The following is a 17,342-nucleotide window of genomic DNA, read 5'->3' on the forward strand; positions in this document are numbered from 1 at the left end:
TGGAAGTACTGCCTCTCCTTCAGCAGCAGCCACCGCTTCTCTCCACATACGCCTCCCTCATGATGACTCTGGCCTCCTGAGCTCCACTCCTCTCATGGCCATCTGTCAAGCATCAGGTGCAAGTCTTTCCTGTCCCTTTTCAGTGCTTACACACTTCTATGCTGGTCCAAGTGAGAGTACCATCATATCCTCCTTATTGTTTTGAACCCTATTCTATAAGATTTGGATCTGGAGCCTATATAACAACTCCCATTTTTTATCATGTGTTTCCAGTGTGACAACTGCTTTTCCTCTTTTCTCCCCATGTCAGTCCTCAATCTTCTGTTGTTTTTTCATCATTGTTATATGTGCAGTGTTGTCTGACACTACACTTGTATGACGGGGAAAACATAGCTTCTTGACTTTTCTATCATTGGTCAAAGCTTTATAAGTCCCTGTCTTACTGGGAGGTAGAGAACAAACTTAAACTTCGCTATTAATAACATACAGTCTTTTTGGACTTAAGTATCCCCATTCAGTTTAAATCACCTACTTTCAGATAAATGAAATGTTTGGGATTTCAGCCCCTTCTTCTTACTCTTTCCCAATATGGTAGAGCTCCCATGAAAGCGTGCTGGGGAAGGGTAGAGGGAACACTCAGAATCACATGCTGTTACGTGCATTCTGGATCCTTGCTGGCTGTGCTGCAGAGTGGGTTGTTGAAAAATAATACATTTCAACTGGTCTTTTGAAGTCTATAATCCTAGCTATTTGTGCTTGATTGCAAAGGCCCCATGTATAATGGCCTCTTTAACTCAACCCCAGGCTTTTGTTTATCCATCTGTGACCCCTAAGTGGGACACATGGTAATTTATGGATCCCTATGCCTTACTGCTTTCTGTGAGGTGTCAAGGTAGCACGTCAGACTCCTGTATCTTATAGCTTCTTCTTAGTGAGACTGCTGTCTCACTATCTCTGGGCCTTATGCATGACTTCTCTTAGAGGTCTAGGGCCTACCTCAGTGAACACGGGCAAGCATTTCATTGGTGCTTCCCTGCCCCAGGCATTTCTTAGGCTTCCCTATAACTTAGATGCTTCTATTGCATCTTCACTTCACCACCTAGATTTATATTCTGAAAGAGAAAGCAGGGACAAATGCATCTATCTTTAATCAGCTTGTTTTCTTCTTTCCCTCCACCATTGGGACTGGAAGGGGTATACTCTGTTTCCTTCTTTCTGTATGGAAGGGATTTTCCCTACATTAATGCCAATTTTCTTAGAATCATTAATCTTTCTGGTTCAGCCTTAATGGTGGAAGAGCTTCTTCCTTATACTGTGGAAGCAATCCTATGACTTGTGCTGGCCAGGTAGAATTGGGAGTCCAAGATAGCTAGAGACTCGGAGCCAGAGAAGATGAAAATACTCTGGTGAATAAATCCCAAGTAGTATATCCATTATATGTGACACAATACTCTGGATTCCTCTAAGAGAAATTCTGTTCCCAGAATTAATCATTCTAAAAATAATAGCTAATATCTATTGACTGCTTATGATGTGCTACAGAAAAGGAAAGATATACCCATCTGAATGCAGAGTTTCAAAGACTAGCAAGGAGAGATAAGAAAGCCTTTCTCAGTGACCAGTGCAAAGAAATAGAGGAAAACAAAAGAATGGGAAAGACTAGAGATCACGTCAAGAAAATTGGAGATACCAAGGGAACATTTCATGCAAAGATGGGCACAATAAAGGACAAAAAAGGTATGGACCTAAAAGAAGCCGAAGATATTAAGAAAAAGTGGCAAGAACACACAGAAGAACTATACAAAAAAGATCTTCATGACCCAGATAACCATAATGGTGTGATCACTCAGCTAGAACCAGACATCCTGAAATCCGAAGTCAAGTGGGCTTTAGGAATCATCATGATGAACAAACCTAGTGGAGGTGATGGAATTCCAGCTGAGCTATTTCAAATCCTAAAAGATGATGCTGTGAAAGTGCTGCTCTCAATATGCAAGCAATTTTGGAAAACTCAGCAGTGGCCACAGCACTGGAAAAGGTCAGTTTTCATTCCGATCCCAAAGAAAGGCAATGCCCAAGAATGCTCAAACTACCACACAATTGCACTCATCTCACTTGCTAGTAAAGTAATGCTCAAAATTCTCCAAGGTAGGCATCAACAGTATGCAAACTGATAATTCCAGATGTTCTAGCTGTATTTAGAAAAGGCAGAGGAACCAGAGATCAAATTGCCAACATCCACTGGATCACAGAAAAAGCAAAAGAGTTCCAGAAAAGCATCTACTTCTGCTTTATTGACTACCAAAGCCTTTGACTGTGTGGATCACAACAAGCTGTGGAAAATTCTTCAAGAGATGGAAATACCTGACCACCTGACCTGCCTCTTGAGAAATCTGTATGCAAGTCAGGAAGCAACAGTTAGAACTGGACATGGAACAACAGACTGGTTTCAAATCGGGAAAGGATATGTCAAGGATTTATATTGTCACCCTGCTTATTTAACTTGTATGGAGAGTACAAGTTAAATGTGAAAATGTGAAAATGCCAAGCTGGATGAAGCATAAACTGGAATCCAGATTGCAGGGAGAAATATCAATAACCTCAGATATGCAGATGATGCCACTCTTATGGCAGAAGCGAAGAGGAACTGATGAAAGTGAAAGAGGAGAATGAAAAAGCTGGCTTAAAGCTCAATATTAAAAAAACTAAGATTGTGGCATTCGGTCCCATCACTTCTTGGAAAACAGATAGGGAAAGAATGGAAACAGTTGAGAGACTTTATTTTCTTGGGCTCAAAAATCATGCCAGATGGTGACTGCAGCCATGAAATTAAAAGATTCTTGCTCTTTGGAAGAAAAGCTGTGACAAACCTAAACAGTGTATTTAAAAGCAGAGACATTACTTTGCCAACAAAGGTCCGTCTAGTCAAGGCTATGGTTTTTCCAGTAGTCATGTATGGATGTGAGAGTTGTACTATAAAGAAAGCTGAGCAGTGAAGAATTGATGTTTTTGAACTGTGGTGTTGGAGAAGACTCTTGAGAGTCCCTTGGACTGCAAGGAGATCCAACCAGTCAATCCTAAAGGAAACCAGTCCTGAATATTCATTGCAGGGATTGATGCTGAAGCTGAAGCTTCAGTACTTTGGCCACCTGATGCAAAGAACTGACTCATTTGAAAAGACCCTGATGCTGGGAAGGATTGAAGCGGGGAGGAGAAGGGGTTGACAGAGGATGAGATGGTTGGATGGCATCACTGACTCAATGGACATGAGTTTGAGCAAGCTCCAGGATTTGGTGATGGACAGGGAAGCCTGGCATGCTGGAGTCCATGGGTTGCAAAGAGATGGAGACCACTGAGTGACTGAACTGAACTGAACTGAGGCGTTGTTGAAGATACATATTTAATCCACATATAATCTTATGCTGCAAGTATTATGATCATTCCCATTTTACAAGGGGTAAGAGGTAAAGTGAAAGTTATTAAATAAGAATTACTATTTAAATATGATTCTCATTGTGAATCCAAGTCCTTTTCAATACACCTCTTTTCATCCTGCTCTTTATCCTGCTGCCAGTGTTTGTTCTCCCCTAAACATCTATATTCTGTATGTCTGTCAAATCAAACTATTTGTTGTTCCACTTATATTCTATCTCATTTCCCCTCTTTTATGTCTTTGCTCTTTCTATTTTCTTTGTCTAGAATACCCTCTCCCTACCATTCTCCATCTTCCAGAACTCTGTCTAACAACCTCTCTACTCCAAACCTTTTGTGATTCCCATGGTTGGAAGGAATCTGTCTTCTAAATCCTCTCCATTTTTGTGCTTACAGTGTCTCTACTTCAACATAGAATTAATCGTGTATCATTTTGAGAGTCACTCTCAGATTCAGACTTGCACCCACACCTTTGTTCCTCCACAGCAGTCAGCACAGACAGAGACTAAATAAGTGAGTGGGTGGAAGATCTTCTGCACACAGTGGACCGTTCCTGCTGCAGAAGTCAGTCAAAGAATTGTATCAGGAACTTGCCTGGATCCAGAGCTGGAAACCTACAAATAGCATTACCTGAGATCCTGGAGACGACCTCTTTCATCTCAGGCTGTGAGTCACATGTGGAAATTCAGTACAAGGAATCAACAAAGGACTGGAAGGACCTTGTGTCTATATGACCTTCTGTTCCAAAACTGACCTCCTCGCTTCTTGGAGGCAACCCCCCTGCCTATTTTCCTCTATCTGATGATTATTCTTTTCAAGTTTCAATGAATCTCTCACCTCCCACCAATTTGTTATAGCTGAAGCAAGTGCCAAACACATTTTCTCCCCATGCCTCTTTATCGCTTAGAAAAACTGTCCTGTATTTGGAGCTCTTTGAGCATCTGTAAAGGAGTAATTTGTTCAAGCAACTCCAGGAGGTGATGTGTGGCCTGGTAGGTGTACCTCAGGAGAGAGGCTGACCTGGTGACCAGAAGGCATTTGGTTCCTGGGAGGCATGAGGAATGACCACTGCTCACCACTTGTGTGATGATTACACACTCTGGCCTTGGACTTGCTTTGTCTTCCAATATGAGAAAGCCCTTTTCCCCACCACCTACTTTTCCTGTGGCCAAGGCCTCTTCTCATCATAATCTGCTTTCCCACATGGCTCCAACACCACATCCAAATAGCTCCATGTACATTCCAGCTAAATGTGCTCAGATATCTCCCAAAGGGGACACTTCTCCCATTAGGAGAAATGAAAGGCAGGAGCACTAGAGTTGTCCTGGGGTAATTCTGGTTTCTCTGGAACCCTGGAGTCTAGATTATGAAGTCTATTGGATGGGATGCACTCTGCTTGGCAGAGGGAAGGCAGGTATCTTTTGGGCAGTTTAAGATTCTCTCAGGAGGTGAGGAACCAGTTTAAATGGCCCTCTAAACATTCTTAGAGGAAGTTCTCTCCTTTGGATTCAGAAGGGCAGTTACTGGACCAGACTGAGACCTTGGGGCACTATTTTGGCTCCAGCAAGTGTTAGCTGTGCATCCTTAAGCAAATCACTTCCTCATTTGGAATTCATATCTTCTCATCTAAGATACTAGTGAGTTGAATTACATGCCCAAAAAGGCTTTTTCCTGCTTTGGCGTCCTGTTGAGGGGTGTGTGTGTGTGTGTGTTTGTGTGATCTTGAGTTCAAGGGAGAGATAATGGTTAGATTGAGGAGATATGATTCAAAGCCGACACTTCCCCCTAGAGATAGAACTGACTTTAAGTTTTATAATCACGTCCCATGTGTAACTTTTTCCTTCATAAGCCTGGAATTGGTTTTTACCCCTGAAAGGCCTGAAGCTATTTTTTAATTTCTTTTTTTTTTTCTTTAGTTTTAATGTTATTTTATTTTTAAACTTTACAATATTGTATTAGTTTTGCCAAATATCGAAATGAATCCACTACAGGTATACATGTGTTCCCCATCCTGAATGAGAATCAACTTATTATTGATGTTGGATGCTGAAAGAAAAATCTCTAATAGCTTCATCACAAAGCCATCCTTCTTTTATTCTGGCCAAGGAAATGGATCTGTCTTGCCAAACGAGATTAAATGTTCAATAGCTCCCAATATAAAATTATATATAAATATTTATATATCTCAGAAATTTAAAAATATCTTAAGCTTAGCATTAATTAGTCTCGAGAAGAAAAGGGTAAACACAAGTGCTATTCATTTATTACCTTAACACCAGTTAGATCAATGAACAGTCTCCATGTAAACAGCATTATTCATTAAACAAACAAGATGATTTTAAAATGAAGGGTTTTTTTTTTTTTTAATTTTTAAAGAATGAAATGAAGGAGGAGCATGAACATGAATGTGAATGTGAACATGGAGTAGTGGTTCTCTGACTGATTTGCATGCATGAGTACTCTCTTGGACTGGCAGCTTGAGAGATGTGACCAAGATGAGATTGGTTGCTGGTGTGAGCTACTATTGTTCTAAAAATGCCTTTAAGAACTTCCTTCTCTGTTTCAAGGTTTAATTGTTTAAATGGCTATTACTTCACTGATATCTAAATATACTAACACATAGAAGATTAGCAGGGAAAATCCTTTAATAGTGTGGTTAAGATTCCATATGTTAATTATTTTATCTGATAACAATGTAACACTTTCATTCACTGGAAACTCACAAATCACACAGATATTTACAAAAGTTGTTTCCATTAAATTTAAGTGAAGAGAGGTTCAGTTCAGTTCAGTTCAGCTGCTCAGACATGTCTGACTCCTTGTGACCCCATGAATTGCAGCACGCCAGGCCTCCCTGTCCATCACCAACTCCCGGAGAGGTTAGTATAATATAAAAAGGAAAAAGGGGCTGAATTCTTTTGACAGATACAATTGGTAACAGTCTAGTCTTAAAGAATCATCTTATTAGGAGAAGAGTCAGGATAGGAGTAATAAATAAAAATGAAGTTATTACATTTGTGAAAATGCAGATAACCCCAAATATTTACTTGCTTGGCTTTAGAATAAATCATATAATTTTTTTAAATCAGAATTTATAAACAGTTTGGCTAGCCTAATGTTCAAGTGAGTTTACATTTTCTGAGGGTACAATAATTGGGCTGAAAGTGAGTCTGCTGGGTGGTGACATAAGAAAATGTTGGTTGAAACACCACTGTTGGATAAAACACCAATGATTAATTAGACACACATACACACATAAGCAACTAAAAAACATTTTAACTACAGAAAAGTGGGAATTGTCCAAATGTGGGTCATTTGAGTCAATCCCAAATCAGTTCCCATTTGTATAGTCTCTGCTTCAAAATGAATCCAGAAGAAATGAGGACAAATATACACAATTACCACAGATATGTGATAATACAAACAGAATTAGGCAACTCTGGGGTGTGTTGTTTGGCAACGTGCAGGGAAGATTGTCAAAATACTTCTATGATCACAGGGATACTGAAAGTCAGGGGAGGGGGGTTACAGAGACTCTGAGGTCGAATCTTCCTGATTATAACCCAGGACAAGGATTGTTTTTTCTCCTGATGTAGAGTTCAGATCTCTGCAAAGAGTTCAGGGCTCACTGGTTCATAGAATAAGGATGAAAAAGTGGGAGTGTTTCTCCATAATAAGCCACAGTGGATGGGGTCCAAACAAATTGCTCAATGTCACTTATCCATTCTTGTCACTTGTATAGCTGAAAATCACTTTCATAAACTATGACCTCAGTGGTCTCTCCCAACAGTCCTATAAGGTAGTCCTGTTTTATTGGACAAAACTGAGAGGCAGAGAGAATAAAATCTAGGTCACATGATTTAGAACTTGAACCCAGGTCTTTGAATTCCAAGTAGAGCTCATCTTTGAAAAAGAGGATGTGTTCTAGAAAAATGGTCCAGGCCTTAGCAAAATGGCCACACAGATTACGTTCATTGCCAGTGGCAAACTCCACTCCTTTCTCCTTGATACTGGAGTTTCTGACATCATTTACTTTAAGGTGTCAGGAACTGGATGTGTTCCTCATTTCAGGATTGCCTGTCTTCACCCAAAAGAATGATGAGCTTTCAAGGATCAGAGGAAAAGAGATTTTTTGGTTCTTTTCTTTGAAATGACACCATTATAGATAACTAATGACCTGATTATGAGAAAAATTCTTTTCTGGCAACCAGAATCCAAGAGAATGTTCTAACAAATCATAAGATCTGAGTGGAAAAGCTCATTGTGATGGCGTGAACTGTCTCCCCATGAGGCTGTAAACCCCACACTGTAACTCATGGGGTTACACTGTAACTCATGCTTTTATCTCCATGACTCCTGCCAATTCATTTTGCTATTTTTACACACAGTAGGTAATCAGTAAATGTCAGCTCCTGTTGCTGTTTAATCTCGCTGGTGGTGTTGTGCACAGTACGTTGAGCAGGTATCAGTAAATGTTAGCTGCTGTGATTTGTGTCAAGCCGCACTGCATTTTATGACTGCAGAAGCATCCAGCTCCTTGACAGCAGCGAAGTGTGAAAACAGTTGCCCTTTCCCCATGCAGCCTGTGAACTTGGTTACTGATAAACTGTGCTCCAAGTACTGGCTTTTGGGTTCTCCATTGTGAAGTACCAGTGGGTCACTTCAGCCTGACACAATCCACCTCCTCCGTGGCTGGCAGGCGGCTGGTTTTGAGGTCGAGGTCAGCACTGGACTTACTCCCATGGTGGGAGGGCCGCCAGTGGAGCAGCAGCATCTTCTTGAAATACTTCATGGTGTTGTTCTTCACTGTCACGAAGCACACGGTGTTGATCATGCTGTTGCTCATGGCGATGCACTCCACAACATAAAAGGCTGTGAGGTAATGCTTTTCCTTCACGAACACAGTGGGGAAGAAGTCGCGCACGATTGTGAAGCCATAGAAGGGCGCCCAGCACAGAACATACGCCGTGAGGATACACATTAGTACCAGTACCGTCTTCCGGCGGCAGCGCAGCCTCTTCCGGATCTGCTCAGTCTGGAAACCCGGGACCGCTTTGAACCAGAGCTCTCGGGAGATCCTGGCATAGCACAGGGTCATGGTGACCACGGGTCCCAGGAACTCGATGCCAAAGACAAAGAGGAAGTAGGATTTATAGTAGAGCTGCTGGTCCACTGGCCAGACCTGGCCGCAGAAGATCTTTTTCTGGTTTTTGACAATGAAGAGGACGGTTTCCTTTGTGAAGTAGGCTGATGGGATGGAGATGAGAATGGATACCATCCAGACCAAAGCGATCAGGAAGGAGGCTGTTTGATAATTCATTCGTGGTTTCAAGGGGTGAACGATAGCGAGATATCTGGTGGAGGAGGGAAGCATCAGTTGCAATGATGTATGCTGATATATGCTTGTAGTCATTATTAGTTTTTAACTAACCCAAACACCCACAGTAGCAGACAAAATGGCACAATGACTCTCCATGTACCTATTTTCCAGCGTCAACATGCTTCATTTGATTTTAGCAACATCATTTGGCATTTGGAGGAGAAGAGAGGTTTAGTGGGAACAGCACAGGATTTGGGTCAAACAGATAGAATAAATCCTGGCTTTTTACCTGATTGGCTTTGGGAGTCTAGAGTGAATCAGTCTCTCTGAGATTCCTTTCCTTCCTTTCCTCAAATGCAACATCGTATAAAATGACACCTACCTTGCAGGGCTTCTGTGAATATTAAATGTTACAATGTTTGTGAAATGCTTGGCGTGTACTAGATATTCAATAAATACATGAGGTCTATCATGATTATAAATCCTATTGATACCAACTGACTTTCAAGCTTGCCATTCTGTCTAAGAATATAATTCTTTCAAAACTCTTCAATTCACAGATCTCCGGGTGTAGAGGAAAAAGAAGGTCTGTGGACTAGGACTTTCTCTCTGCTACCCTCAGGTGTCATTCTGCATTACAGAGCTGGAGGGTAGGGGTGGTTTAGGGTGGAATCTGAGCAATCTAGTGAGATGTAAATGACTTGCCCAAGCTCACTTGGTACAGGGAATGGAATGTGGGCTCCTGATACAAACCTTTTACACCCACCTCCATGGGCTGTCTCAAGCTCAGATGAGAAGGTAAGTAAAGTTGCCTTGACACCATCAAGCAGCATATAGCATAAAGCTTTTATCCTCTTTCTAATCAGCAACACTGCCTGGGAAAGAAGTTGGAGCCCTTAGTGGGAAATGAGCTCATTTGTGTAGGTTGAACACTTCCTTTCTAGAGAAACCTAATAATACCTATTTAGGTAATTTAGTCCCCTGGACTCATTCTTGTACATTTTATGGGTCAAGAGGAAGAGGCGGTGGAGGAAGGTGGAGGAAGAAAAGAGGCATGAGGGGTTGGGAAGAAGCAATTCAGTCTGGAGATGAACATATACCTCATACCTGGAGCTTGAGTCAGGTTATGACCAATAGCAGGAAGACACCCATGGGTTTCTGTCTAGCCTTCCCTGGTGGCTCAGATGGTAAAGCGTCTGCCTACAATGCGGGAGACCTGGGTTCGATCCCTGGATAGGGAAGAGCCTCTGGAGAAGGAAATGGCAACCTACTCCAGTATTCTTGCCTGGAAAATCCCATGGATGGAGGAGAGTGGTAGGCTACAGTCCATGGGTCACAGAGAGTCAGACACAACTGAGCAACTTCACTTTGACTTTCGCTTTACACTTTTTGGTAACTAGACCCTTTGGTCACCTTTCCAAGTTTCTGACTTGACCAAGAAGGCCTTCTGGAGTGCTATTTCTGTCTGTCCCTGGCAATAATCTGTCTTGGGGTTCTTTTACCTGCTTTTGCCTTCCCCTTGCCCACTGGCAGCTCTGACCCATAGACTTCAATTAGAAGATCTCATGGCAGCCTTGTGCACCCCAGGTTGCAGCTTTCTGAAGACCTGAGATAAAACTGGATCTCATCCCATCCACTGGGTGCACCCTAGCTATATAAATTAATGAGCAGTGCTTGCTAGAGTTCTTTATCCATCCATGGGTCCCAGTTTTTCCAAGTTAACCTGCACGAATTGCCTGGATAGCACAAGGCTCACAGGGCTGGAGATTGGGACAAGAGGGTTAGCTCGTTCTTCACTGGGGCAGGGACATCTCACAATCATTGTCTCTGGGTGATGCTGAGTGTATCAATTTCCTGTTGCTGCTATAACAAATTACTACAAATTCAGTGGCTTAAACAAATTTATTATCATAGTTTTGAAGTCTGAAGTCTGACATGTATCTTACTGGGCTAACATCAAGGTGTCGGTAGGCCTGTGTTCCTTTCTGGAGGCTTTTAGGGAAAAATCTCATTTGTTTTTCCTTTAGGGCTGCCTGCATTACTTGGCTTATGGCCCCCTTATATGTTCAAAGCCATCAATGATCAGTCAAGCCCTTCCCGCAACACATCACCCTGACACTGACTTTTCTGCCTCCCTCTTGCACATTTAAGGACAGATGTGATTACACTGAGCCCACCCAGATAATTCAGTATAATGTCCTTATATTATGACCAGCTAATTAACAACCTTAATTCCTCTTAGGCATAACATGTTCTGGGGATTAAGATATGGATATCTTGGGGGTCCAAAGTCCTTACATAATGCAGAACTAGTTCAGGACTTAATAACCCTCCCAGTCTGATTCCAGCATGAAAAGTATCTCAGTAACCAATGGCTAAAGAGAATTTCTACAGCCCTGCTTACTCTGCTGTCAACTCTTAAATTCTAATTCCTTTTCACTCAGTAACTTCTTCCTTATCCTATAGGATGCTCCAAAATTCAGAGCTTTATTTTATGATTTATTGTCATCAAATAAATCATAAAGAACACTGCCTAGGCATTATTCAGAAGCCCTGGATTTTAGCTCTGTACCTAAATCCTCAGATAAATCACTTATGCCCCTGGGACTTAGTTTCTTCATCTGTGAAAGGGAGATAAAAATAACTTTACAGACATCCTTTTTGAAAGGTTCCATTTGAGAAGGTAAATATACATAAAGCATGCTGGAAGTGATAATACTTTGTTTAAACTCATCTTTTCCTATGACTCTTTCATTGGCAAGAGGGACTTCTGTAAATTCTTTGTTGCCATCTATCTGCTTGCCTGTTTCTTGAGGTCAACACTCTCCTTCTGGGGTCTCTGTGACTTCAAATAGCATCTCTTTTAGGCCCTCTGCACATGAACATTACTCTTCTCCTGCTGCCAGTGTCAGGGTTTGTTCTGAGTATGATGTAGTCCCCATGCCTACAAGCCAATTATTTAATATTAATGTCATCTCAACAAAAGTAAGAGTTTTGCCATCATCTATCCTTATCATTTTGCCTTATTTTTCAATTGGTTTCAAACTGAGTAAGAAAGAGGGGTGCTATTTATTAGAGTCATGAATTTTAAGAGCTGAAATTCCAAGTGTGCTTTGATATCTACAAAAAGTTTAGCTGTGAGTTCCTCTGTTTTCACCAGATGTATCCCTTCTTCTGGTGGGAAAGGCTCCTGTCCTGTTAGTTTCTCTATCAGAAAACTGCACCCCCAGAATAACTGCAGAATAACTGCACCCCCAACCCACAACTAGTGGGTTTCACTTCCCTGCCAGTTGGCAAAATCATTCAAACAAGCCAATCACATCCTCCCATGGGAGCTAAGGTCACCTCAGTCTCTTGCCACTGTAAAGCCTGCTGTCCACATCCCCTGCTGGTTCATTCTATTCCTGAGTGCAACTCCCACATGGCACACATGGCCCTGTCTGGTGTGCAGTGTTCTCCTCCCTTGGGCTGGGAGTATACGAGACCAACCAACTGCTGTCAGCCTCACTGTTCTAGCTTCAAGAGTTGTGTGTTCAGTCATCTACTACTATTGAAGCTATAGACTACTGCCTTGATCAACGGAGTATAGGAGGTGGTCAGAATAGCACACTCAAATTACCGCAACTGCCTCATGAAGTGTTCCCAGACTGCATCACCAACATAATCATCGTGTCTTCCTCTGAGTTACTCTTATCAATAGATTATTCTAGTTTTTGTGTGGAAGTAAAGCTCCCAGATGGCACCCCACTCCAGTACTCTTGCCTGGAAAATCCCATGGACGGAGGGGCCTGGTGGGCTGCAGTCCATGGGGTCGCTGAGGGTCGGACATGACTGAGCGACTTCACTTTCACTTTTCACTTTCATGCATTGGAGAAGGAAATGGCAACCCACTCCAGTGTTCTTGCCTAGAGAATCCCAGGGACGGGGGAGCCTGGTGGGCTGCCATCTATGGGGTCCCACAGAGTCGGACACGACTGAAGCAACTTAGCAGCAGCAGTAAAGCTCCCAGAGGTCAAAGACTGTGTCTTCTATTACTTTATGTTTCCACACACATAGGCTGGGCATACAGTAGGATTCAGCAATCTGTGGATCTACCAGGTTGAAGCAGATGCTGTTGATACCCCCCTATATCCCTTTGCTCTTATCACTTCAGTGGATACCTGTCCACTCCCACCAGCTAACACCTGCATTTCTTTGTCGGAAGGTCTTCTCTGGCTTCCAGCGTACTCTTGGTAACCTGCACAGAATTTCCAGAGGCCCTCACAAATGACTTATGAGATTTGGTATATAAATAGCTGAGCTCCCTCACCCGCCTCCCACTCCTGGGAGAACTCTGAGGTGTGATCTACACCAGCTCCAAGAGTTCTATGGCAAGAATAAAAATCAGTTTCCTGCAGTGGAAATTTGTTCAGTGACACAGCTTTTATTGACTGCCTTCCCTTGCTGCATTTCCCATCTCCCTGAAGGTGCTTCCTGGGTGCTACCTGCACATGAATCCTTGTCTCAGGATCTATTTTGGGAGTAAACCAAACTAAGGCACAGGTTTGAGGCTCTTTGCTAAGCACAAAGGAAACATAAAGATAGAAGATGTGGTTATTGTGCTTAAAATACAGTGTCCTTTGGAAAAGACTATCTGTGTCCCCATACATGAGACTGAAAGACAGATTGGCATCAGACTACAAAGACTACGAGGTGCCAGACTCAGGATTTGGCATGTGTTCTATAGGCATTGAAACTTTTGGAGGTTTTGTAAGGAATGAAATATATTAGAAAGTCTCTTCAATGGTGATATTCTGATGCTTATTATGGATGAGTATGGATTTCAGGGGGCAGTCAGGATCTCCTGTAGGGGTGAAGAGACAAGTTAGAGGAGCATAGTGATGGTCCAGCCATGACTTGCCAAGAGATGAGGTTGGAGGGACTATTGCCAGGACCTGGTGTAGGGCTGCATCTGGCAAAGGGCGTGTGTGGGTGGGGGTAGAACGGGGAGAAAACCAAAGGATGATGGCAGTATTACCTGCTTGTGTGACTGGGAGATGGTGGAACTGCTGACAGAGCTGGAAGCTGACTGAGGCAGAGCTAGTTTGGGGTGGAAAAGGAACCACTTCTGTATTGTAACAGGATGTTTACTTCCTGAGAATTGCCAATATTAAAAAAAAAAAGAAAGAAAAGCCCCACAACTACATTATAAAGACAAAGATTTCAATGGAACAAAGGGGATGAGGACAGTGGAACTCCCACTTGGGCAGGCAACAGAGTCACTCAGGGAATTGGGTAAAATGCAGATGCTTAGGCTCTAGCCAGGGGATTCCCATTCAGTAGGACCCCAAGAATCTGACTTATTGTATCAAACATATTTCCCCTGGGGTATTTTGTGTAGTTGGTTGATAGGTAAGTTTCATAAACACTGGGTTCAGGGCTTGAGAGACTCACAGTTGTGATAACAAAATTGTTTTTTTCCTACAGGAATTAAGTTATAAAAAGGAAGATGCCTCTTATATCTGCATGTGTATTATATTATCATAAATGAAAAATCAATGGGTTGATTAAAAAGGACAATGGACCTAAATAGCACTGAGAACTGGGAAAAACAAGTTGAAAGGTGATAAAAAGGAAAAAGATGATTAAAAATACATCAAAATGAGTTTCAGCGTAACTCACAATGATGAACCAAGAAGATATGACACAAACTGGCTTCTTAAAAAGAGCCACTCGTGGTTCAATGTTGGCCTACTACAGTTTACATAAATAAAAGATGTGTCAAATTTGTCTGAAGCTGTAATTAGAAATTTACAACAGATAAAGGACTTCCAGAACATATCATGCAAATATATGCAAATAAGCAAAGGGATGTATGCAAAAAAGAAAGGCAAGAATGTCCTTCTCTCTTTTTTACAAGCAAACCATGCAACAATCCCATTGTAAAATCAGCTTTGCATCAAAGTCACCAGAAACCAGAGTACATATTGTATTATTCCATTTTTGTGAAGTTAAAAAACAGGTAAAATGAAACTATGATACTAGAAATCAGACTGATGGTTGCCTGGGGTGGGAGGATTGACTGGTAAGGGGCACAAGGAAGTTTTCTAGGGGATGAAAATGTTCTACATCATGATTTGGGTTGTGGTTACAAGAAAAACTTTGCACATGCTGCCTTGACTGGAAGCTGCCTTGTCTATAATGTAGCTAAGTAGTAACTTGCTTAAACCTGCTGCTTTTGCTTGTGTGTTGGAGAGGCTCATGGTTATACCTGTATCTGAAGCAGATGTGGTATATGGCGGCATGGCCAAGAGCTAGGGGTTTAGGAGACTCACTCTTGCCTACATTTGGAAGAATATGAACCACAACTGAAGAAACCAACCCTCCTTTTGCCTCCATAGATCTGCAAACATTTGAATCTGGAGTAAAGCCAGCTGTTAGAGCTGAAGTGAGGAAAGAGGAGACCTGGACCACCTCCATCATGTTTCCCATGCTTGACATCCTCACCTGTCAATAGCAATGGCCAGCAGGGCATTGGTGGAGACGTAGAGTGAGACGGTACGCAGGTAGTTGATACAGGCACAGAGCACATGGCCATGCTCCCAGGAGAGCTGATGCACCACATAGTAGTCCATCTCAAAGGGGCAGCAGATGATGGCTACCAGGAAGTCGGAGATGGCCAGGTTAGCAATGAGCAGGTTGGTGAGGTTGCGCAGCTTTTTATAGCGGGTGAGGGCAGTGATAAAGACAAAGTTGCCAATACCACAAGTCAGCATGATACCCACAAGTGCCACCCCGATAACGATCTTGGCTGCAAAGAAGGTCTGAGTCTTGGTCATATCCTCATCCTCATCCAGAGGGAGGTCATAATCACCATAACTGAAGTTGAAGGGGAGGGAGGAGGCATGTTCTTGGGGTATACTGAAGTTGGTTGGAAAACTAGCATTTCCATTCTGGGCTGCCATGGTGAAGCTTGCCAGTGAGCGGTGTGTGGGAGACTCCAGGGTCTGCAGACTCTGAGCTAGGGTCCAGACCTTCTGCTCTCATGAGGTCAGAGATCCTAGCACCCTGCCCACATCCTTGGGGAGTCAACATGCCATCCTCGATCCTGGAAGGAGACACAGCCAGTTGATAAGATACAGGTGAACACCTAATAGCATCTTCTCAGAGTCCCCCCAGGTGTAGGCAAACCAGATGCAGTGTCTACCCTCAGGCAGAACTGCCCATGGTACAGTGGGGAGGACACAGGATATCTGGAAATTGGGAAACCCCCTACTGACTGGCTGTCAGGAGGAATTTGGGCATGGGTTGGTTTGGACTCCCCAGAGACACCCAAGAAGAATATATCTTTGCTCTTTGCCCAGGGGCCAAGACCAGTTTGACTGCCCAGTCACCCTCCCCTGCCCCCCAGGAAGCCCCAAGGGGGGTCTTCCAGAAGTTTTCCCCAGCTGCTCAGGCAGCTGACTCGGGACTCTATGGGAGCCACAATGTGCCAGCTGTGGTCAGGGACAATGAAGCCAGAGGATGTGGATACAGTAGGGTCTTTTCTCCAAAGCAGGGACTGCTTCCTCTCTGGGCCAGTTCACAGACTTGAAAATCACGTTTCACATGAACAGACTGAGTCATCTTGGGCCAGTGATTTATGCTCTCTGAATTCCAGTTTTCCTATAAACCAAAATCCTGATGCCTAGCCCAGGGCCTGGCACAGAGGAGGGTCTGTTGAAGGAATGAAGATCCCAACCAAGATTCTGCAGGTGGAGAAGCCTGTGGGTGGGAGGGAACTCTCCTGCTGCTTCCTGAGGCCATTTTAGAAAAAACTCCTGTCTGCTTCTCTTTCCTGCCTCCACTCTTTTGATCTGCCCCCTCACCAGGCCCCCTGTTCCCCTTCCAGCCTTGACTGGGAGGCACCACATCTCCTTAACGAGTCTGTGTCCTCTGAAAGTGGTGGCCGCTCCAAGATACTGCTTAACTGAAAACAGCCGCCCAAGGGGGTGGGGTGTGGGGGTGGGGGGAGTGTCAGTGAGGATCCAGGAGGGCCTGAGGGCTGACGTATCCCTTATGGCTTAAGTTCTCTACATTCTTGGGGCCATAGATGCCCATGGGGGAGGAAATAAAGTCTCTAAAGTACTGAGCCCTCAGAAGATAGGGTACCGTTGGGTTCGAGGTGTCCGAGGCACTGGGAAAAGAATCCAGACCCAGCACCCGCGGAATACCACCCCTCACCTTCCCCGCCCCTCGACCCCCACCCCCGCGCTCATCTACCTTCCCCCACCTCCTAGCACACTGGGAAGGACTCCCAAGAGTGGGAGCCACGGGATGCTGGAAGCAAGAAGCGGAACAAACTGGACAGTAGGTTTGGCTTGGTCCAACCCTGTGAGAAGACGGGGATAAAGAAGGAAAGAAACTGCTCCCCCCATCCCCCCCCCCCCACCCCCAGCACGGACAGCAGTCGCAGGATGGCCAGTACACTCCAACCTGTGGCGCGGCAGCCTGCTGTGTACCCGGGGAGGTTCAAGACCGCAGCTAGAGATAACTTCTTTTTGGATCGCCTCTGTCTCACCCAGCTCCCGACAGACATTACTAAGCCGGAGATCGAGAAGCTGGAGTCGCG

General features: G+C 43.6%; 1 protein-coding gene across 1 annotated transcript; it reads right to left on the reverse strand.

The window, feature by feature from the left end:
• Window positions 1-8,089: 8,089 nt before the first annotated feature.
• Window positions 8,090-15,825, reverse strand: PROKR2 (prokineticin receptor 2). Its single transcript, XM_055543156.1, has 2 exons — window positions 15,239-15,825; window positions 8,090-8,786 (listed from the first exon to the last, which is right to left on the reverse strand). Exons 1-2 carry the CDS (start codon window positions 15,694-15,696, stop codon window positions 8,090-8,092), a joined length of 1,155 nt encoding a protein of 384 aa, XP_055399131.1. The 5' UTR covers window positions 15,697-15,825.
• Between the last annotated feature and the right edge of the window lie 1,517 nt (window positions 15,826-17,342).

This window comes from Bubalus kerabau, chromosome 13 (assembly GCF_029407905.1).
Source record: "Bubalus kerabau isolate K-KA32 ecotype Philippines breed swamp buffalo chromosome 13, PCC_UOA_SB_1v2, whole genome shotgun sequence".
NCBI lineage: Eukaryota > Metazoa > Chordata > Mammalia > Artiodactyla > Bovidae > Bubalus > Bubalus kerabau.

Excerpts from the sequence above, each read along its gene's own strand:
- PROKR2 (XM_055543156.1), bottom strand. The coding sequence starts at position 15,696 with ATGGCAGCCCAGAATGGAAATGCTAGTTTTCCAACCAACTTCAGTATA. Across the intron at positions 8,787-15,238 it reads CTGGCCATTGCTATTGACAG|ATATCTCGCTATCGTTCACC; the intron begins GTGAGGATGTCA and ends CTCCTCCACCAG.